This window comes from Zasmidium cellare, assembly GCF_010093935.1.
Source record: "Zasmidium cellare ATCC 36951 unplaced genomic scaffold M409scaffold_37, whole genome shotgun sequence".
Classification (NCBI taxonomy): Eukaryota; Fungi; Ascomycota; class Dothideomycetes; order Mycosphaerellales; family Mycosphaerellaceae; genus Zasmidium; species Zasmidium cellare.
Window position 1 is genome coordinate 330541 of NW_022986981.1, and position 22132 is coordinate 352672.

The 22132-nt window shown below is 55.0% G+C and overlaps 8 protein-coding genes across 8 annotated transcripts; 5 read left to right on the forward strand and 3 right to left on the reverse strand.

Moving 5' to 3' along the window:
• Window positions 1-1018: 1018 nt before the first annotated feature.
• M409DRAFT_69378 (uncharacterized protein) lies at window positions 1019-2587 on the reverse strand (the record flags this gene model as incomplete). Its single annotated transcript, XM_033818264.1, has 4 exons — window positions 1019-1147; window positions 1465-1506; window positions 1576-1940; window positions 2071-2587. The coding sequence occupies 4 exons, from the start codon at window positions 2585-2587 to the stop codon at window positions 1019-1021; spliced, it is 1053 nt and encodes a 350-aa protein (XP_033663061.1).
• A 1328-nt stretch (window positions 2588-3915) lies between these two features.
• Window positions 3916-4416, forward strand: M409DRAFT_58610 (uncharacterized protein; the record flags this gene model as incomplete). Its single annotated transcript, XM_033813955.1, has 1 exon — window positions 3916-4416. One exon carries the CDS (start codon window positions 3916-3918, stop codon window positions 4414-4416), a length of 501 nt encoding a protein of 166 aa, XP_033663062.1.
• A 1587-nt stretch (window positions 4417-6003) lies between these two features.
• Window positions 6004-8387, forward strand: M409DRAFT_69379 (uncharacterized protein; the record flags this gene model as incomplete). Its single annotated transcript, XM_033818265.1, has 2 exons — window positions 6004-7109; window positions 7157-8387. 2 exons carry the CDS (start codon window positions 6004-6006, stop codon window positions 8385-8387), a joined length of 2337 nt encoding a protein of 778 aa, XP_033663063.1.
• A 1291-nt stretch (window positions 8388-9678) lies between these two features.
• Window positions 9679-11396, forward strand: M409DRAFT_69380 (uncharacterized protein; the record flags this gene model as incomplete). Its single annotated transcript, XM_033818266.1, has 4 exons — window positions 9679-9887; window positions 9944-9979; window positions 10033-10742; window positions 10798-11396. The coding sequence occupies 4 exons, from the start codon at window positions 9679-9681 to the stop codon at window positions 11394-11396; spliced, it is 1554 nt and encodes a 517-aa protein (XP_033663064.1).
• Window positions 11397-12065: 669 nt separating this feature from the next.
• M409DRAFT_69381 (uncharacterized protein) lies at window positions 12066-14002 on the forward strand (the record flags this gene model as incomplete). The annotated part of the gene is made up of 3 exons (XM_033818267.1): window positions 12066-12102; window positions 12195-13204; window positions 13298-14002. 3 exons carry the CDS (start codon window positions 12066-12068, stop codon window positions 14000-14002), a joined length of 1752 nt encoding a protein of 583 aa, XP_033663065.1.
• A 263-nt stretch (window positions 14003-14265) lies between these two features.
• On the reverse strand, window positions 14266-16800 carry M409DRAFT_58614 (uncharacterized protein; the record flags this gene model as incomplete). The annotated part of the gene is made up of 1 exon (XM_033813956.1): window positions 14266-16800. The coding sequence occupies one exon, from the start codon at window positions 16798-16800 to the stop codon at window positions 14266-14268; it is 2535 nt and encodes an 844-aa protein (XP_033663066.1).
• Window positions 16801-17009: 209 nt separating this feature from the next.
• On the reverse strand, window positions 17010-18581 carry M409DRAFT_27557 (uncharacterized protein; the record flags this gene model as incomplete). Its single annotated transcript, XM_033808618.1, has 1 exon — window positions 17010-18581. One exon carries the CDS (start codon window positions 18579-18581, stop codon window positions 17010-17012), a length of 1572 nt encoding a protein of 523 aa, XP_033663067.1.
• A 488-nt stretch (window positions 18582-19069) lies between these two features.
• On the forward strand, window positions 19070-21522 carry M409DRAFT_27558 (uncharacterized protein; the record flags this gene model as incomplete). The annotated part of the gene is made up of 2 exons (XM_033808619.1): window positions 19070-20119; window positions 20170-21522. 2 exons carry the CDS (start codon window positions 19070-19072, stop codon window positions 21520-21522), a joined length of 2403 nt encoding a protein of 800 aa, XP_033663068.1.
• Between the last annotated feature and the right edge of the window lie 610 nt (window positions 21523-22132).

Genomic DNA, 22132 nt, shown 5'->3' on the forward strand with positions numbered 1-22132 from the left:
AAGGCGAGCAACTGCATGGCACAAGGCATCTTTGCATCCAGCAACCTGCATGCCTGCATGCACGCGATCAGAACTTCTCCAAACATTGCCCTTGTACGATATGATAGTTTGCACAGCTTTTGATTAAGCGAGCGAGAAAAGGAAGCAATTTGTACAACCCCATACTTGAACAGGAAAGAGTTCCAATAGTATCCCAAGCCCCTCCGTCTCTCTTCCTCTCGCCCAGCCTCCTCAAATCAATTCAACCACGACCCATGCGCCAGACTCCCAGAAGAAGAAGCTCTTTCTTCTTCCTACCTGGTACCCACGCTACTGAACGCGCGTTGGGCATGCAGGTTCAGTCGCATACAACCAATCCAGCCAGCATACAACCATACGACAACAAACGTACGTACATATGCCAAGACGCTCAAAGAATCCTTTCGCTTCAAGACAGCAAGAAGAAATGGATGCCTGGCAAAGGAATGTGCAATGTGAATGTGAATGCATTGAATCCTTTTCCCTTCCCTTCCCGCTCGCCGACGGCAAGACGGCAGGATACCGTCCACCGTGGACTTTTCCGTGGGAGGGGGTTGCGTGCGTGCGTTGCCTCGTATTCTTGCATGCAGGCTAGCGGTGTAGCGTGCCGGCACTTTGGGATTGGGGTTGTGCCTGAGGAACGAGGCGAGAGAGAGAGGCACAGAGGGTTTGTTCTGTTGGCTTTTCCTATACGTGGATAAATCTGGCGGCAGAAAGTGAGAGTACGTAAGGGTCCTGGGAGTTGTCAAAGAGTGGGATGGATTGGATTGGGATTGGAAGATCTCGACCACGCGCCGGCAGAGATCTCGTATTTTTGCTGCTATCATTGGAAACGCTTGTCGTGACCAACGATGGTCTTTCTGTTTTTTTGTTTCCCTCAACCTTCTCACTTCTTTTCATCCATTCGTCCGAACGACGACCGCAGTTCTTTTTCGTAGAAGGAACACGAGGTGGTCGACGCACGCTCATCAATTGTCTTCTTCTACCTACCCTCTCACCGCTATGCGTTGTCGACGACGCTTTTCAGCTGAGCCAGCATCTCTTCCTTTCTCGTCTCGCTGCACCAGCTGCCTCGTATGCTGTTCTCGCAAACAGTTCTCCATTCACTATGGCTGAGGGAGAAGGCATTCTACAAGCAAGCAGAAAGAGTCAGTTCCGTTCTTGCTCGCGTGAGAAACTCGATGAAGAAATCAGAGACGAGGACGAGAAGAGAGTGTGAAGTTATTCTTGGGTATGGGATGCACAGGATGGCCAAGCATTCGACCGCGGCGGCGATCAATTCAATGGAATTCCGTGAAGTCCATTGTTAACGCCGAGTCGGAAAGCCGATGACGGCACATGTGGCAGGTCGGAGGAGGGATAGGGTAGGGCAACATGATGAGAATAGATTTAGGCTGTTGTGGGAATTTGTGCGAGCTGAGAAGAATCGTCGAAGGGAGAACTCACCTGTACAGCAATGTAGTTGTCCAGGATGTAGTTGTTGCCAAACTAACAGCGCGAAACATTAGCAAAACCAAACCGACGACCACCACCACGAGGAGAAGAGGATACACATACATATGCTGGATCATCGCTGTTGATCGAGAACCGGATTCCAGCGTCTATGAACTTCCTGATGGGCACCTCGGCGACACTCGTGAGACACTGCAACAAGACGTTGCTGATGGGGCAGACGGACAACAGCGTGCCTTGCTTTGCGACACGTTCCATGAGTTTAGGATCTTCTGCTATTCGAATGCCATGGTCGATTCGCTCTACGTCCAGGAGGTCCAAGGAGTCCTCGATATACTTGGACGGTCCTTCTTCGCCGGCGTGTGCTGTCCGTCTGAGTCCTAGCGATTTGGCGCCGGCGTATAGTGACTTGAAGAGCTCGGGAGGGAAATTGTTCTCACTCGAATCGAGGCCGATGCCAACCACATCACCTGCTCGAGATGTCAGGATACAACTGAACACAAAGCTTTTGTGTCAGGGCTATTTCGATCGCCCTTGAACTGGGCATTGGTGTCTGACTGATCGATAGAACCATCCCCTGACGCATTCGCGAGTACTCACCTCGCTTATAACTGGCCTGAACATCCTCAAGCTTGAACGTAGCCTCGCAGTCAGGTGCCGGGAGATGGCGCATGAAGCAGCAGATCAATTCACTCGATATGTCAAACTCTCGCTGTGCACGCACCCGAGCAGCATTGAATCCTTGCAATATGGTCTCGTACGACACATTCCTCGACAGATGCGCTTGTGGATCGAAGAAAACCTCTGCGTGAACGACTCCATCGGCTGCCGCGTGCTCGAAGTAATCCCAAGCTAGAGCTTCAAAGTCTGAAGCCGTGATGAGGACGCTCATGCCGATGTAGTAGTAGTGTAGGAAGTCGTCCAGGGAGCTGAAGCGTTCATATCGTTGTAGCAATGTTTCCGCTGAGGTGAAGGCGGAATCGTCGCTTGGGAGTGAGATGTTGTTCTTCGCCGCCAGCTTGAACAGAACCGCCGGCGTGAGAGCTCCTTCCAGATGCATGTGGTGCTCACATTTTGGCAAGGCCTTGAGGAAGTCGCGAGTGACGTCTTGGCACATGTTGTCCGGCGTTTGGGTTCGGTCCTTTGAAGCTGGGTCGGGTGATTTGAATGTTCTTTTTGTGCTCAGAAGATGTGTAAGAAAGATAGGTGTTACTACAAGAGAGATGCACTTTCCTTATGTCAGACGAGACCTGGTCTTTCTCATTCCAAGATCCATGACCTCGCGAAGTTTTGCAGAGACTGCATTGTTAGCGCCAAGGAAGGCGGCGGACTCCGATGAAGTGAAAGTGTTTGGCAGGTATTCCTGAAGATGGATTTCTTCACTTGCACAGGCCGTAGATGTCTAAGATCGAGCAGGTACGCGGCCACAACGCGGTCAGGGATTCAGTTCGGCAACAAAATGTCAGTAGCACCAACAAGGTGCATTGCGATCGGGCACGAGGAACACACGCTCGCATGTGACGAGAAACTTGATGGTCGTTCTCTCGGTAGCAGAGCCGGCATTACGTGCTGACGTCGCAAGCCTGCAAAGTATCGGGCCGTCTGGAGGAAGGTCAAGGCGACCGACGGCAGAGATCCGAACCATTTGCTGGGATGTTGGGAGAGCAGGGATGTGGTTGCATGTTGTCGTCTTCTTCGGAACTGCATGATTCGAGAAGATCATCGGGGCCGATCGACCCCCTTCATGCCTGACGCGAGCAAGGTTGTTCGCAGACCACTCCATGTGAGCATCTTCATGTAGCAATTCCGGTGCCGCTGGCTGCATCCATTGTTGTGGTCAGAGGCAGCCGTGACAAATGAATGTTTGGTCTGCTTCGCTTAGTTCTGCCGACGGCCGGTGCCATCGTTCTGTCTGCGCTTCCGAGTTCCGCCCACATTGCCCAGGTTTTCTCGGATGTTGATCAGCAGCCCTATCTCGACTTGAAACAGCGGTAGAACGCAGGCCTCTGGCGATCACGTTGTACTTTCTCATCTCCAGCTTACATGCGTTGATGATGATGATGTGCCCGTCCGATGGTCGTGATATTTGACGGGTGATACTAAGAGTCAGGCCTGTGTGGCACAACATCATCGCCAATGCCGCTTTCACGAGTCGCCGCGGACACGTGGCTGGCATCTGGCTCACACGCTTTGGCGACCGAAATAGGCATACGCCACAGCATGTGGCGAGCTCGATCCTCCGGTGGGTGGTGAAAGTGGGATGGGCAAGCGGCCGTCTTGGTGCTCGTCGAGCGGGAAGGTCTTGATAGGCATGACCAAGAGATTCTCCATCCTGACCCTTTCCAATGGTGTGTTTGGCAGCCAGCGGAAATGTGGCACACGCAATCGGCAGCATCCCTCTCCAAATGAGCCGCTCGGAAGAATCTGCCCATGCTGTCGTGAGACATGGGCCGGCTAACTTTGTCGACGCAGCTGCCTCTCCGAGGTCTGATCAGCCTCGTCCTGTGCGCGTCGAAACGAGAGCCTCGGAAGATGCCAGACGGGAACGGAGACGTGTCCTGCTGCGGAAAAATCGTGCAGAGCAACGGGCGAGACGAATCTGAATTGCGTTGTCAAACTCAAATGGCAGGCCAAGCGGTGGAGCAAGCTCCTCGATTGGCCTGTTTCTCGGCTGCACGCCAGAGGTCTAGCGATTTTCTAGAAGGCGGCAGCGAAGTTTTGCTAGGAGCTCCTCACGTGTGCACTGGCGCCACGCCTGCTGCTGCTGGCACGTTGCCGGCCACCAATCCGGACGGGCGACCGACCGACCGCATCGCATCTGTCGCCGGGGCGGGGACGACGATAACGCCTGCTCGTGTTGGGGTCCGGCGGGGACAGCGAGCATCTTGGGCTGCCGCAAGGACAGGCTCGCTTTGGCACAGGCAAGGCACAAGCAGGGCCTGCTGATCACTCTTCGGGTCGTGGTCCGGGAATTGGCGATGGAGCAGCGCAACCACACAGACCAAAGCTTCCCCGTAGCAGCGGCAGCAACAGGCAGCTCGCCGCCTCGGCCGCGTGCAGGACATGCACATACTAGTCGCAGCGCTTGCTGTGCTGCTGCCGCTCGCCGTTCCTCCCTCTCGCCTGCGCGCGACGAGAGCAGTCAAGATCGCTGCTCGTTGAACTGCTGCGTGGCTCGGAATGCTGCAGTCGATGCGGCCAGGCTGCGGGGGGATAATCACCACCAGTCAATGCCATCGATAGTTGCGTGCCAATGCTACACACATCCAGCTGCCAGTCGTAGGTTGAATCGTGCGGCGTGCCGCGTCCCTGGGAGAGGCATGTGGAGCTGGCAGAGGCCATGCCTGAGCCTGGCTCGAGTGCCGTGTGGTGCGTCGACCGGTGCGCTACCAGCGTAGTCCCATAGCTAGCACGTCGCTTGCTGGATCATGCCCGCGAGTCCCGACCAAAACCGGCGTCTACAGCGTTCATCTCCTTGCTTGATATCTGCTGCACACGTTTGTCGCGTGTCCGGGGCTGCGTCTGCTGCGATTGATCCTGTTCGTCACGTCCATTCAACCATTGTCTTGGAACCGCTCACTCTCGCCCTCCACTACCGCTGCTGCCGCCACCATCACCATAGAGGCATTGCTGTTCTCGTCCTGCCGGAGCAAAACCTGTGCGTCTGCCGTGCCATTCGTTCTGCCCGCCGCCCTCGTCCCCTGCAGGCGACACCGCGCAGCATAGCACGACGATACCTACGACCACTGCCGACGATACGACGCCGCAGGCCGCGCCGCCGTCGCTCTGCAGCTGCTCCTCCTCTGCGCCAGCCTGTCTGCCTGTCTGCTGTCTGTGCGGCCATGACCAGAGCTGCCATCCGTCCACCCCATTTTCATCGTGCTTAGGTACGCCCGTCGCTCCTGCCGCTCATTCGCTGCTGCTTCGTCGTCGACGACCGCACATCTTCACGCTCGCTAACACCATCGTCCCGCAGTCCTTTTGCATTCTCTGCCTCGCCCGCCTCCATTTCCCCGAGCTGCGGGCTCCCTCCTGACAGGCCTTCCACGCTCCCGTCCTCCGCTGCCTGCGCTCGCCGCTCAGGGACGAGCAAACACTGTCTTCCTGATTCATCCAACTGGGCCGAGGCGCCTCCAGGTTTTTGGCCGCCGGCTGGGCATTCATTCATTCACTTCACTTCACCTCCGACTCGTTGTCCCCACATCCACCTGCCAACTCGACTTCTTGCCGCTCAGGGTCTGTCGCTTGCTTGTGGTATGACCGGCCACTCAAATTTTCATCTTCAGCGTGATTGGTGCCCAATACCACTCGCATTGGCGGCAACTCCTTCAAGCTCCCGGCCTGCATGTCTGATCTGAAGTCTCTTACTGGCCTCGACTCTTTGCAAAAATGGACTCCGGTCAATATCCTCCCCATACCGCCCCGTCGCCCTACCCTCCCTCGGTCACTTCCCATGGTCCGATCCCACCTCCCGGATACGGCCATCCAGAACAACATCCCCTGGCCGGCAATAGAGCACCTTCACCTGCCATGATGCAGCAACAGCCCAATGGAATGCCATATGGATACGGCAACGTACCTACCAACTCAGCGCCTCCCGGTCTGATTACAGACCAGTACATGAACAATGATTCTGGCATCTCGACTCCAGGCATCTCACCTACGCACCATTCAGCCGCAGCCTTGTCGGCGCAGCAGAAGAGAGCTTATCGACAGAGGCGCAAAGATCCAAGTTGCGATGCTTGTAGAGAGCGGAAGGTCAAGTGCGATGCAACCGACACTTCGAGCTGCTCAGAGTGCTCCAGTCGTGGAGTCAAGTGCCAATTCACCAAGGAAACCAACAGGAGGATGTCTTCGATCAAGCAGGTGCAGGATTTGGAGAAGCAGTTGGCATTGGCAAAGCAGCAGATCAACCAACTACGAAATATGCTGCAGGAGGGAGGTGCTAATGAGGCGAGTTCGAACGCACCGCAAGTGCCGTCGTTGAGCCTGCCAGACACAGGCAAGAGGGAACGACGACATGTGCCACCCGCAATCGATGGCTTTGATGAGGTGAGGAAGAACATTCGAACTTACAGCAAGGGCATCTTCAAGCCTCCTCCACCCTATCGACAATTCGGGTCGCAACCAACATACTCACACGTTACCCACGCGCTCCCGCCAAAACATGTCGCGGACCATCTGCTATCCCACTATCGTGGCTCTGTTCACATGTATGCGCCCCATCTCCACTGGCCGACGTTTATACAGGAGTATGAAGACCTCTACCGCACTGGAACGTTCGAGCGATGCCGACACATCTGGGTGGCACTATTCTACGCTGTCCTGGCATGCGGCACACTGATGGATCCGCAGAGAAGATCACCGACAGAAGAGTCAGAAGGGGCGCAGTTCTTGGAGAAATCCATATCGAGCATCAATACCTGGAGTGATGAGTTGACGGTGGATCACGTCCGCACGAGCTTGCTTCTCAGCATCTATTTCATGGAAGTCAATCTACGATCTCCGGGTTGGGTCTGGCTGGGAGCGGCCATGCGCGTCTCTCAAGACATTGGACTTCATACGGAGAACGGGCCTTATCCGCCCATGGAGACTGAGATGCGCAGGCGCGTGTGGTGGAGCGTGTATAACTGGGACAGGTATGCGCTGAGAATGAATGTTATGAGACAATGACTGATTTTTCTAGAATCTGCTCCATGGAGATAGGCCGCCCACTGTTGATCGACGACGAGGACTGCGATGTCAGCGAACCTGTACCCGTAGACGACGAATGCATTCGACCGAACGGCATCGTAATGCCTCCCCCTGGCCAAGCCGTTCCCAGCGGATTGATCGCTGTGATACCCGTGACTCGCATCACGGCACAGCTCAAGAAGACGCTGAAGTCACAAACCGTTGCAGCCTCTACACTCGCGACTTGCGATGAGCACTTCAAGTCGGTCATGGCTTCATGGCCAGATCCGTATCCAATGCATTCCCAAGCTCCTTTGGACCCTCGACTTCTTACCGCCGGATGCAGTTTGCAAACGGCGCGCTTCTTCCTCTACAGGCACAACATGTCGCCAGCGTGTCGACCGAGCGATCGACGAGACTCACTGGATCGATGTGTCTCGGTCGCCAAAGACACGGCACATTACGTGCAACGCACTTTACAGCATCCTTCGACGTCACCGGCCCAGGGGTATCTCTCACCAACTCACATGGCTAACTGGGCTGGCCGCATTCGCACAATGTGTCCCGCCTTCTTTTGTACGCATCTATGGAGATGTCAACTGGTTCTGTGCTTGCGAGGGGAGTTCGGCGCGGCATTAACATTGGTGCATGTCTCGGCGGCAGTTGGCGATCTGCGCAAGAATAATGTGGGATGTGGTCGGTTTCTGGCGTTCTTTCTCGACAAACTCATCGGACGACTACGAAGTGGAGCGAATCACCAGACGCTGGAGACGGACGAAGAGATGTTGGCATATGCTAGTGGTGATATGCAAGGATGCTCCGATGACGCGTGGGCTTGGACAGGCGGCGAGACGGGCACAAGCCTTCATCAGCCACAAGCGATCGTGAACGGGAGCGGAGGGGACAAACCTGCACTTCAGGCTGAGCAACTGTCTATGAGTACGCTTTCCGAGCGCGAGGTGCAAGATTGGGGCGGGTGGGATCACATCCAGCGCACGTTGAATCAGCTGGTGCAAGAGCAGCAAGGTCAAGCTATGCCTCGACCGACGTCTGCACATCCACCCGGCCAGTATCCTCCACCACCGCCATCTTATCCTGGACCTCCACCTACTTCTGCGCCTCAACCTCAGCAGTCCAGCCTAGGACCTCCACCACATCCACACCCTCAGCCTGGATCAGTGTCGCCCAATCCCAGCAACAGCGGCGCCAGCAGCAGCAGGATCAGCATCAAAGACATAATGTGATTTGAGACACTCTTTGCTGGGAAGATGAGGGAAAAGTTTGAGATAATGTGTGATGGGCGCGAAGATGCGATTGTGCGTGGAGTTTGGCACGGAGAAAAAGCGAGAGCGTACGTGCATTTCCGTTACTTTGCATGGCCGCTGCGGCAGATTGGTGCTGCGGGTTTGCTTCGAGGCGTAAGGGGAGCGAGTGAGCGAGCGAACGCAACGACTAGAGGCATGATTCCAGCCATGCCACCGAACATACGCATAGACTGTACGCGATAGTAGTTGTACGAACACCATCGAGAGAGAGAGTACATGGCACGACGTGACGTACTGCTTCGATTCTGAAAATACACGGCTTTTGCATGGGATATGACCCTCTTCCCTTTCTCTATCATTGTCATTGTGACCGACATCCGAAGAAGTTCATCAATGACTAGGCTGAGCCCGTTGTGGAGCGTTCCGTTGTTCTCGAAACCCCACGTGGGATAGACAAGAGTAACCGGAACCAGATCCAGTCCAATGCCAAGCTGGTATACCGACAAGTCGGATGTGTTCGGATACAGAAGCACTCGGCCGCTGCATCTCCTTCCGTAGACAAGTGCTTTGAACGAGCCTCGCTGCACAGACCGCCCAGCATTGCTAAGGGCATATCTTGACGGTATCCGGCATTCGCTGCTTGCTTGCTTGCTTGCTGACTCGTCGGATGACAATGCCTATCTTCAAAGCAGGCCAGGGGGATACAGTCAGGAGTTACCAAGCAAGGGGACCAATTGAGTTGTAGACGGTGACAGACGCGTGTCGTGTTGGAAGACAGGGCGCCTATAACACCACAGAACCGCATTCAAGTTGGCAGCGGTTTGAGAGATGAAACGAATGGGAGATGGCAGTGACGTAGACTGGACGGAGTGGGTCGGGCCTGTCGAAGCTTCAGCCAAGGCCGGTCAAGCCTTCCGTCAACGATGCGCCAATCGCAAGGCGCCGGGCCCGCTTCAGACTTTCACAAGCGCCTCAAGCTTGCGCGTGGGAGAGCAGGAAGGAGCTGTGCGGATAGGTGTGAGAGGTGTTGCGTTGGCAAGGGTTAGGATAGAGAGCTCTTGCCTTGTTCCTGGTTTCGTGGGGACTTTTTCGATTGTTGCTGAGCTGTCTTCTGTTTCTGTTCCTGTTTCTGTTAATACGCTCTCACTACTCCCCATCAACCTCTCAATCCCTGGTCACAAGCTCGAGAACCAGTCTCAGAAACTAGCATTCATCTATCCCCTAGCCAAAACCTGAACTACACCTCTCACCGCCACTTCCCGCCGTCACCATGGTTCATCTCGCCAGAGTCGCTACGACCAAGGACCTCGAGGAGAAGATCGTCCCGGGTCTCGAGGATCTCAAGTTTGACGACGCTGCTGATGATGAAGATGAGTTCACGGCTAGTGTCTATGGCTCGAGATTCGCGGCGGCGGATCTCCCCAAGCATGAGATGCCTGAGCGTGAGATGCCGCGTGAGGTGGCTTATCGTATGATCAAGTGAGCTGGATTGGGAGCGGCTCAATGGAAGTGGAGAGTGATTGACGATTGTTTAGGGACGATTTGACTCTCGATGGCACACCTACTCTCAAGTGAGGTCTTCGAGGATTCCGTTCCCAAGACAACGAGCTGATCTGTTCCGCAGCTTGGCCTCCTTCGTCACGACCTACATGGAAGACGAAGCCGAGAAGCTCATGATCGACGCCTTCTCCAAGAACTTCATCGACTACGAGGAGTACCCCGTCTCCGCCGACATCCAGAACCGCTGCGTTTCTATGATCGCCCGCCTCTTCAACATCCCAGCCCACGATGAGAACACAAATGCCATGGGGACGTCGACCATTGGTTCCTCCGAAGCCATTATGCTCGCGACCTTGGCCATGAAGAAGCGCTGGCAGAACAAGAGGAAGGCCGAGGGCAAGGACTACAGCAACCCCAACATTGTCATGAACTCGGCTGTGCAGGTTTGCTGGGAGAAGGCCGCCAGATACTTTGATGTTGAGGAGAAGTACGTCTACTGCACGGATGATCGTTATGTGATCGATCCTGAGCAGGCTGTCGACCTCGTGGACGAGAACACAATTGGTATTTGCTCGATCCTGGGAACGACCTATACTGGAGAGTATGAGGATACCAAGGCCATCAACGACTTGCTTGTTAAGAGAGGCATTGACTGCCCGATCCACGTCGATGCGGCTTCTGGCGGTTTCGTTGCCCCATTCGTCAACCCCAACCTTGTTTGGGACTTCAGACTTGAAAAGGTCGTTTCGATCAACGTCTCTGGCCACAAGTATGGTCTTGTTTACCCAGGTGTTGGATGGGTGGTCTGGCGTGATCCTGAGTTCCTGCCAAAGGGTGAGCCCAATCTTCAATTTTTTTTGTAGAGAGCACCGTGCTAATGTTTTTTCAGAACTCATCTTCAACATCAACTACCTCGGTGCAGACCAGGCGTCGTTCACGCTCAACTTCTCCCGTGGCGCTAGTCAAGTCATTGGACAGTACTACCAGCTCATTCGTCTGGGCAAGAAGGGATACCGTAGCATCATGTTCAACTTGACCCGTACTGCCGACTACTTGTCCGCGGCTGTCCAGAAGATGGGATTCCTCTTGATGTCGCAGACCAAGGGCCAGGGTCTCCCACTGGTGGCATTCCGTCTCAACCCAGACGACGACCACAAATTCGATGAGTTTGCCATTGCTCACCAGCTGCGTGAGCGTGGATGGGTCGTTCCCGCATACACCATGGCGCCAAACGCCGGCAAGCTGAAGATGATGCGTGTGGTCGTCCGTGAGGACTTCTCCCGCAGCCGCTGCGACGCACTGGTTTGCGACTTGCAGATGGCCGTGAACGAGTTGAAGAAAATGGATGAGTCGAAGCTGCAGCAGCACAAGGAGCATCGCCAGGCACACGCGGCCGTCAAGACCTGGCAGAAGAAGATCAACAACCACTACGGCGACGAGCAGCACTCCCTCAAGGGCAAGCACGGCAAGTCCCATGGCATTTGCTAGATGGGCAGACATTACTAGAAGGCAGCGACAGCGTCATGAGAATGGAAAGGTTTCAGACCTAGGATACGTGTAAGAGTGGCACACAGCGCATAGCGGAGGAGCTAGGATGAACGAAATCATGATACAGCACGAATATGATGCGTTGCGTTACGAGTACAGATGATGTTGGTATCTGTGGTACATGTCTGGCTTGGCTCGGCAATACATCGGCTATGTCTGCCTTCAGTAGTCGTCGTGGTGTGTCGTTGCAGCGTGACCGTGACGCTCGACGTAAGCTCGCTCGCTCCGGCCGGCGCATCACATGGCGGTGGACGAGTTGAGCTGGGTGTGCAGCAGTGCTCGCCTCAGATTGGACGCGTGACGACCAAGAGACTGCCCGTGGCTCGGGCATTTGTCAATTGGAGGTGTGAGAGTACGCAACCCTTTGCTTGGCTCGATGAAACGCGTGGGAGGGCGAGCAGCAGGACTTTCTGTCTGCCTGCAGAAGCCGTTGGCGCCGGAGGTGATGTCGTCAGGGTCCAAGCTGTTGTTCGTTCGTCCGGGGCACACACAGCACAGCCTCAAACTCGCCAACCCTTGTTGTGATCTCGTACATCTCGTCGTCGGTTTCTGCTGCTTCGGCTCTCCAGATCAACCCTGCGACTGCTTCACCCTCCCGCGTCAATCAACATGAAGCGCTTCCAAGGGCTCATTAACCGGACGAAGAGTGAGTGAGAGACCCGTCATTCCCTTCCTTCCCGGAGCTCTCCCACGAATTTCTTGTGAAGCTGAGAAGCTGACATCCTGCCTTCGCGACAGGTCTCTCCACCCACGGCCCTCGCAGCCAGAGCAACACCCAGAACTTCGAGAATGCCCCCGCCGACTCCCCCGAAGCCAACGCCGGCCGCGCCGTGCGCCTCTTCTGCGAATCCGGCTCTGCCAGCAATGGCGGCGAGGAAGTCCTGCACCTCCCTGTGATCGTCGAGTCCGCCGAATCCTCGCCCTCCGCCGCCGCGAGCGCGGCGTATCAGATACGCAAGTTCCTGGGGAAGGAGTATCAGAACAAACCGCATGTGCAGTACAACGCCATCATGCTCGTGCGGATTCTGAGCGATAACCCGGGCCCTACGTTCACGCGGAACTTTGATAAGAGCTTTGTGGCGGCGGTCAAGGATACGTTACGGTCGTGCAAGGACGCGAGTACGCAGCAGATTTTGCGCGAGACGTTGGATGCGCTGGAGGCGGATAAGCAGTATGATCAGGGATTGCAGGGGCTGTTGGTTATGTGGAGGAAGGAGAAGGGGCAGAATGCTTCGTTGGGGCATCGCTCGAGTGTGAGGATGTCGCAGCAGCCGAGGGACTTTTCGGCGTTTCAGCAGCCTGGACAGGAACAGCAGTTTGGTCGTGGTGGTGGGAGCGGGAGGAGGTCGGGGAGGACGACGCTCCCAACGCCTGCTGAGTTGGCTAGTCGCGTTGAGGAGGCGAGGAATACGGCGAAGATTCTGCTACAGCTTGTGCAGTCGACACGGACGGAGGATGTTCTCAATCATGAGCTGATTCGAGAATTCAGTGAGCGGTGTCAGGGGGCTCAGCGGAGCATGCAGTCATATATCAACTGCGATGATCCGGCGCCGGACCATGATACGATGCAGACGTTGATTGAGACGAATGAGCAGCTGAGTCTGGCGCTTACTCGGCATCAGAGAGCTGTGCTTGCTGCGAGGAGGGCGATGGGGGCCGCAGAGAGTCCGAGTCAACAGGCTGCGACTGAGAATGGGTATGGTGCTTTTGCGCCTCCTCCGGCGACTGGGGCGCAAAATGGGAATGGAGTGTATACACCAGCGCCTACATTCGGTGGACATCAGCAGCAACAAGCGCCAGCCAGTGGATTTGGTGCGTCAGTCGTGGGACAACCGCAGGAGAATCGGTCAAGCTATGAAGGATACCAGGCTCCAGCAGGCCCACCACCCGGCACGATCAATAGCTTCGACCAGCGGCCTGCGCAACCACACCACCAGCAGTCATGGGCGAAGCCGAACAACCCCTTCGCCGACCCGGTAGAGCACACCTCCAACCCTGCACCCCTGGCCATCGAACCAACAAACTACGGCACCGGCGCAGGTGCCTTCTCCCACCAACCGCAGCATCTACCGCAACAACCACCCCAAATACCTCCCCTCCCCCAATCCACGACAACCCAAACCTTCTCCATCGAACCCGAACCCACCTTCGCCCCCTCCCCACCCCGCCGCCAAAACACCGCCGACCTCGAAAACGCCTACTCCGACTCCGAAGGCCGCGTCTCGCCCATCCTCCACCGCACCAACCCCGCAGCAGCACCACCCTCCCGCGAAGGCCTCGTCGTCTCCCCAGAATCCCCCCATCGACCCGGTCCTGGCCCCTGGCATCACTCGGACATTACGCAGAGTTATGTGGGGAGGCAGAGTAGTGCCGCCAATGGGATTACGATGCATGGCGGGCAGAGCGATGATAATGTGCAGGAGATTGATGGGTATAGTCAGGTCGGCAGGAGGGATCATGGTGCGGGGCCGGGGAGTATGAGGTCGAGTGAGTATGATGTTAGTCCGGTGGAGGTGAGGACGGCGCAGGTGGGGAGGAGGTATTAGAAGGGAAGGATGAATGAAGGAGATGATGGATAGATGATTGGTTCTGTTCGAGTGGTGAATGAAGAGTAGAGGGCTGATGGATATGGAAGTGATGAAAATCTCTGGATTTTGTGTCTGATTTTTTTAGCCTTCAATTTTTTGACGATCGTGATACCACCCCCTTTCGTGAGCCATGACTTGCGGCATTGCGATATAGTCTGAGATGCAAGCGTGATCGATGAACTTGCGATACTCGTCTCATTACCACTACTCTCACTCCAATATCATCTCATCCCCATCTCATCCCCATCTCCATCATCCATCTTCACCCCACCATCCAAATCCAAAACCCTCCACTCCCTCCCCCGATTCCCCAAAACCACACAAACCAACCTCCCCTTCCTCCCCCCAACGATCAACTTCACCGGTCTGAACCCCTCTTTCCCCGCGAAGACGTGCTGGATTTCTTCCGACTCCAACGTCTCCTTGTCTTCCTGCGAGAGGCTGTGTTTGGTGATCTTGGTGTGGCCGTCGAGGAATTTGAAGAGGGTGAGGAAGGAGGTGTTGTTGGTGTAGGGGATCCATTTCGCGTCGAGGAGGTCGCCTTTCGCGGGGAAGAAGTGCGTGGTTTGGGTAGAGGAGGAGGTTGGGGAGGGGCGTTTGGAGGGACTGCCCGTGGCGGTGGAGTAGTGGGTGATGTGCAGGATGTGGAGGTCGGTTTTGGAGCCGGGCTGGAGGGCGAGGAGGGAGGTTGTGCTTGAGGATGGTTGGGTGTCTTCGTCTTGCTGGGGTTGGCTGCTCATTTTCATGTCTAGAATTGTTGTGCCGGGGTCCAAAGGGAGCGGTATTGAGGTTGGGTGGGAGAGCATGCGGCTTTGCCATTCGGTGATGCGTGTGAGGGCGAGGCGGACGTGGCCTATGAGGCCTGCGGTGAGGGCTGGGAGGTTGAGGAGAGAACATGGATCGTGGACGTCCTTGATCTTCAGTTCTGCGTCTGATTTGAGGCCATTGAGCTGTTGCAGGGCTTCTTTCGTCCGCTCGTAGCTGATGTCTTGGATGATGGGTTTCTGGAAGAACTCGTCCTTACTGCAGCTCTCTCCTATTTCCGGTCTAGTCTCGACATGGGGCGTCAGCCTGCTGCGCATTAACGTCTCCTTGATGTAGGGCAGTAGCAGAGCATAGTCCAAGTTTGGCACTTCTCGGTCTTCAATCTCAAGCGCGCTGTTCGATAGTGGTCCTGCGATTGCGATTTCAAGATCCATCTTCACCCATTTGTAGAATGCGCGGAATTGGCGGTGCTCCATCTGGATGATCAATTGCATCTTCTGTGCAACAAGCCGCAAGCTGTCGACATGCTCGAGGATCTTGGTGAACAACTCAGCCGGACAATCGAACTTGCTTGAGCCTTCGTAAAAGTTCGCGAGCCCACGAAGAGTGGTGAGGGCTATGCTCATGCGGTCCAGCGCAGGCAGGAGATTGATGAAGACGTGATTCTGCAGATGTGTGTACATTGAATTGATTGTTTGTTCCCAGTCCTTGTGGCGGCGGGTAATGGCATTGGTGAACCATTCTTTCAGGGGTTCATTGAAGCCGCCAGTCATTGCCAAATTGAAGAGATTTAGCACTGGATCGGACTCAAGCTCAGTTTCTAGAAAGGCTGAGAGATTGTCGATCAGCCTTTGCGGCAATGCAATGCTGGTTGTGAAATCGTGTTCGATACACCGCACTGTCTGCACGATATATTCCAGTAGCACTTGTATCCGTTTGTTGTTGGTTCCAATCACATGGAGCAGTGGTCCGCTCAGCGCCTGTAGAGGCAGGTCCAGCAAATTCAGAGTCAAACTCGAGTTTCCTGTGTCTGATAGAATGGCGTGGCTGGCGCTCTCTGGGTGAGCGGCGTGCATGATGGGCTTGCCCGGGATAGAGTTGCTTCCAACTTTGACCGTCTCATCGAGGAAGACCTGCACAACACCATCTTCCTGACAGACGAGTACACTCTGAACAACATTGGATGCCGTATCCTTGCGGGTATGGAACAAAGTATTTGTTGCCTGTTGGTTGCCGAACTTGTTTAACGCTCCAAACACCTTCGTATTGGACGTAGAATGGGTCTGAATATTGCTTAGTTTGGGCAGAACTTTCGTCACGTCCAGTGTCGTAATAGCTCGTGGTAAGTCCATCAACGCTGCATCGAGCTTCTTCTTAGCACTCCCAGCAGCTTCCTCGATCTCGTCAAGCCCATCGTACCAGTCATCTGTCGTGAGCTCTTCTGTGACTTTTCGTCTCACATTCCTGCCAGCTTCATGGCCCATCCAGCCAAAGCATCCGACCTTCAATGGCTCAGGCTTTGGTTCCTCAGGCTCAGGCGCAAGTTCAGGTTCAGGTTCAGGTTCAGGCTTGTCATCCGCCGGCTGTTGAATAGGAGCAGGCTTCGCAGGTTCAGGCTCCTTGATCCTCAAATCAAGCAACCACTCCTCATCCTCGCCGCCTTCAGGCTGCAAGCTCACAAGCTGCATCTGCTTCCCAGTCCCGCCATCGTGAATCGCGTAATGCCCGTTGCTCCAGCCGATGCCAAGACAAGTCCCATCCGCTTTCCAGCTCAAGGCAGTCACTTCGACTTCCTTTTTGATTTGCTTGATGTGGTAGGCGAGCTGCCCATTTGTGATGCGGAAGACGTTGACATCCCAGATGGACGTAACGATTGCGAGCAGGTCGTGGCAGTGAGAGTAGGCTGTAAATGGAAATTTTATGGGAGCTGGGAATCGTTTGCTGGTGAGTTGATCCAATCTAGGATTGGTGCTGCTCTCCTCTTGGGCCATATGAGTGAGCGTGTATGGTTTGTGACAGGTTCATGTGTGGGAAGGAGGAGGCAATGGGTTGAAGTCGAGGGCAGAACTCTAGCGTGTTTCAGCAGACGCGCAGTCACGTGGAAAATGTTCAAAATGTTGCTCAAGTAACGCTGATCGCTTTCTGCTGTGATTCTAATTATTCATTCCTCTAATTCGTAGTACTCCTAGCTAACGTCGCTTCAGACAATGGTGTAGCTCTCAGCTACCGACCTAATGTCTTTGCTGTACCCTACATCCTGGTTCATGTTCAACAAGGTCACGCTGTTCACGTCGACATCCACCCATGGTCGGCTCTTTGCGAAGCGCACCTGCATCGGGAAGAACTCGCTTTCCGACGATGCTTGAGCCTCAATCTCAAAGCTTCCGCTAGGATTGCTATCGTCCACATCGCCAATGGTCCAGTCTATGCTGTCTCCGCTGACCTCGTACACAGCGTCGAAGCTCGAGACGGAAGGCTCAGATGTCGCGTATGGGATGACCACAGTTACATCCTTGAGAGGGTCAGAGCCAGTCAGCTCGTATTCGACAGTGATGCTGTACGTGTTTGGCGAAAGCTCTGAGGTCCAGACCGTGAATTTGATAGGGGGTTCTTGAACATCATCCGGTTTTGCCACGAGCCGCCATCGCATCACCTGGATGCTGTTGTTGGCTGGGAAACCCTTGGTGGTGTCTGTAAGTTGAATCGTGTTGTTGTTCTTGAACTGCGCCTTGTCGACCTTTGGATGTGCGTTGAGCTGGGCGCCTTTGGTATCGCCAAGAGCAAGGTCAAGTTTGACTTGAGTCAAGCTAGGGTCAGTGATTCGCAATTGGAGATCACCCTTGACCTCGAAGAGTTCCACGGCGCCTTCTCGAGACAGACGAGCAGATATGGCTTCGGCGACTGTGACATGAATGCCTTCTCTGTCGATGCTGCCCCTTGTCGCAGGTACGGACGGTTGAATAGGCTGAGCAGCTGGAGTAGGTACACCAGCCAGCGGTGCACTAGCCTCCGCTTCTGGGCCCAGGTCGCCGCGAACCTGCTCGAACATGGTATTGGTAGTCTTCTTCTTGCCCAGCTGCATTCCCTTTCCTCGTGTAGCAAGCGGCTTGTTGAAGGTCTGATTCTTAGCAGCGTTGTACGAGTCGTAAGAGTCGGTCATGCTGGGAGCAGCGGGCGGTGGAGTGTACGTGGGATAGTTGGGTGTCCTCGGCATGCCTCCCATGCTGCCACTGCCGACTCTCGCAGCACGAGACATTTCCTTGCGCTGCATTTCCAACTGCTTCGCCTTGCGTTTCCGCTCTTCTGAAGCCTCAAGCTCCTTGTTGCGGGCAATGATCTCCTGAATGCGCTCTTCGTGCGACTCCATGTCCAGGAACGTCTTGATCTGGCTCAGAGTCAAGTTCTCCCTGTAACCGAGCGTTACGACCTCGTCGAAGGCGGAAAGAAGTTCGTAGGCGCATCGTGCAATTTCGCGCTCGTCGAGGCTCTTGCATATCGATCCGACAACTTGTGCGAATAGGTGGAGTGTGGAGATGTCTTGGAGGATGTTGGATTGGCGGTTGGTGATCAAAACCATGTACAGCTCGTCCAGTGGCTGGTAGACGAAGCGAACATTGTCCTGTTCGACAGTGGTGTGCTGCGAGGCCGTATCTGCGAGTTTGGGGAAAGATGCCAGGAGAGCCTCGACTCGCGACCTTTGCATCTGACGGAACTGTCGGGCGAGGATGGGCTTCCCCGATCGGGTGGTGATGGCTGCGCTGAGGACCACCATCTTGGGCGAGTATTGGGGTGTGTATGGGGTAGGATGGTTGTTCAATGGTGACCCGACACTGTTCGTGTCTGATGCCAGCTTGTCTCCTTCCCACGCTCCAGGCTTGGCAGTGAGCGGGATCGCCCGTGATGGTCCGAGCGTCCGCGCACTTGCCCTTCGGCCGCTTTCATACTTCACTCACACCATCCTCTCTCCTTCAACACCCACCACCCGCCCTCGACACCCGCACCGACCAACGACACCACGACGGCATCTTGACAGTGTACAACGACTCACCGCATCCGACTCCGCGGATACACATGCCAACAGCGACCACCTCGACATCTGACAAAGAACCGCCAACCGAACAAGGAGCGCCGCTTTGACGCGCTTTCCGACGTGTTCGACACTTTCATCGTCCGTGACTCACCCACCTTTTGACTCTTGAAGATACTGGAAAGTAATAGACGCGTCCTGCGCCGAGCGGAGGCTCCAAACTCGTCGTCAAAATGACTTCCGCCTTCACATCCCTTGCCGCCCCGGCACTTGAAGACACCATGGAGGTCTCTTCGTCACCCGCCGCAGGTGACATGTTTGACGCCGATATCGAGATTGACTACGATGATTATCCTGGTGCCGCACACCTGACCGATGACGAGCGCATGCTCGAAGATGGCGATCCCACGCGCCCACCTACTGCGACCGATGAAATGATGGACGATGAAGACCATACCACCACTTTGGTGGAAGAAGTAATGCAAGATGATATCCCAGTTGATCAAACCGCTCAACCTGAGCCGAATGATGAGGAGCTCATCGACTACGACGATGATAGCTACCTGGATGTAGGCCAGCCCTTCTTTGACGATACCACGTTGCAGAACACCGAGACAGGCTTCAGTGCCCCTACTGAGGCTGCGCCTGCACCAACCACGTCACACGAAGACGTCACCAAGCAGCAAGAGCTGCTCACAGAGCCACACGCGAACGTCAAGGAGCAAAATGTGGCTCCCGGCGAGAATGCCGAGCCCGCGGCGGTCGAGGTACCAGTAACAGAAGAGCATTCCCACGATACTGGCGCTGAGTCTAACGCGAATGTCGAGCCCACTGCATCATCGACGGCTCCACATGAGTCAGGAGAAGCACTTGCAGCTGTTGATGACGCTGCCATCGATGGTAGCCACGAGCTGCTCTATGAAGGCGAAGCTACCGCGGCTGAGCCAGAGAAATCTGACGACACTACGACTTCGTTGAAAGCGCTCCCACAATTACCTGGTACTCTTGATACGACTGCGCGTGAAGTGCCGGACGGACCACCCACTCCCACTGACACGGGCCTGCATCCCATGACTGTCAACTACCGTGACTACTGCATGCCCATGTTCAAGTCGAGCAAGCAACCAGACGGACTCCTGAAGAACGATAATCTTGCGAGCATTGGCCTTTCGAACCTCATGCAAGACTGTAGGAACCGACTCAAAGTCAAATTAGGTGAGGAAATTTCAGAAGGCGATGACATTGTTCTCGTCTTCGACCGCTTGGGTCTCATGCTCGTTGAGGTACGTCAGCTTTACCCCCAAAACTCTAGCTTGTACTGACTTCTTTGCAGGGCAACTCATCTACGTTCAATACCAGTCTCAACGAGATCATCGACGTTTGGCAGCAACTGCATTTCAACGATGGCGTGCAAGATGTTCCTCCCCTTACTGTAACCCTCACGTCGCAGCCGAAGTTCTCCACCTCCGTGGGCAGTCTGCAAAAGGCTGTCAACGATGGGCAGGGCATCTCCAACATTCCTGAACCATACATCGCAGAGAATGAAGAGTATCAAGACGCCGATACTGAGGCTGAGCCTACTGATGAGTACACTGTCGAAGAAGAGCAAAACCTTGCTACTGGCGAAGAGCATTACGAGGAGCACGATGGTCACGCCCATGAATACACAGAGGAACAGGCACCGTACAGCGAAGGGGCTGGATTTCAGGAAGGCTACGAGCTCGCAGAAGAAGCCCATGAGGAGCACCAGGCCTACGAAGATACAGAGGAAGGTAATCAATTCGAGATCAACTACGAGGACTACAACGAGAACGAGGAATACCCAGACCCGGAAGAATTTGGCCAGCATGAGGAGGCCGAACCTACTGCAGAGGCCGTCGAAGCTCCAAAGGACCAAGCCCAGAGTGAAGTCACCGAGGAGAAGCCTGCTGAGATCGTCAAGCCGGATTCTGCTGCAAGCTCAACGACCGTTCGCGGTGACACGGCGAACGATGCGGCTGGTGAGTATTATGAAGATCTGATCGACTGGGATGATGACGATGACCTGACGGGTTATCCTTCAGAGCCGAATGCGAATACCGACGACGACGATTTCTCCGCGCTCCTCACTGAGTACGACGCGGACGCCGGCGAAGCTGAAGCAGGAGATGCTCAAAACGTGAGCAAAGAGTATGAGCATGCACCAGAGTCCACTTCGGAGCCTCAGCCTCCTGCAGGCGATGGAAAGGAGCAAGCACCAGGTGCTGCGGACTCTGAGGACTTGCTCGGCCTGAACGATGAGCAGCAGCCTCAAGGCGACGAAGCAGCCAAGGAATTCAACAACGAGCCCCAGCAAGACAATCCAGACGATGGTCTCATTGAGTACGAAGACGAGGCATTCGATGAGGCTGACCTTATAGATTACGACGACGAAGACGACGAGCAATTCCATACGGCTCTCGACTTGGCCGATGGTGACAACACCGAGCATGGACCAGGCCACTCCAATGCTGCTGAACCGAACAATCAGCCCCAGGACCGAGTTGTAGACGAGGACGGCATTGGATACGACGACGACGATTTCGCCATACCAGAGACCACGAAAGGATCCACCAATTCTGGCAAGCGGTCCTTCGAAGAGCATGCTGATGAGGATGTGTTGACCTTCGACGACGAGCCAGAGCTGAAGAAGGCACGCTCGGACTAGATGCTTTGCAAAGTAGTCTGGGTAAAGTCACACCCGCTACTGGCTCTCGAGGAGCGAACAAACTCGACAGCTTTCATCACCATCACCCCGCCGGAAGGAGATCAGCATGCACACACTAACTTTCAGACACTAACATTCACCACAGCCGACATACTTCTAGCACCGATTGCGAGCCAAAAGTGCAACCTTCACGGTGACGGCGGATATTGAGACGGTAAGTTCTTTTCATTCTGTTTTAAGCGGCGCAGAGATGGGATGCAGCAGTGCAACAGCGGCACTGCGAAAAGCGAGACACGGCGAGCGAGCAGCGAGCAGAGCAGCAAGCAGACAAGACTTCCTAACCACGAGAGCGCGCGGCGCACGAGAACGAAGGAAGCAATTGGGACAGGAGCATGGGCGTTGGATTGATTGACATACCCTGAGACTTTGTTGTTTCTGCATCGAGAAGGCGCTGGGGGAGTCTGGAGATGAAGCAGAGCGTGTGCGCGCACATGCCATTTTCGTGCACGGGCTTGACGACGCTCTTCGCTGGCATCGTCTTCGATAGTATGCTCCTCAAAAAGCATGCATCGAATGCGTGCTGTTCGAAAAGCTTTTGCTAGTTTGGGTA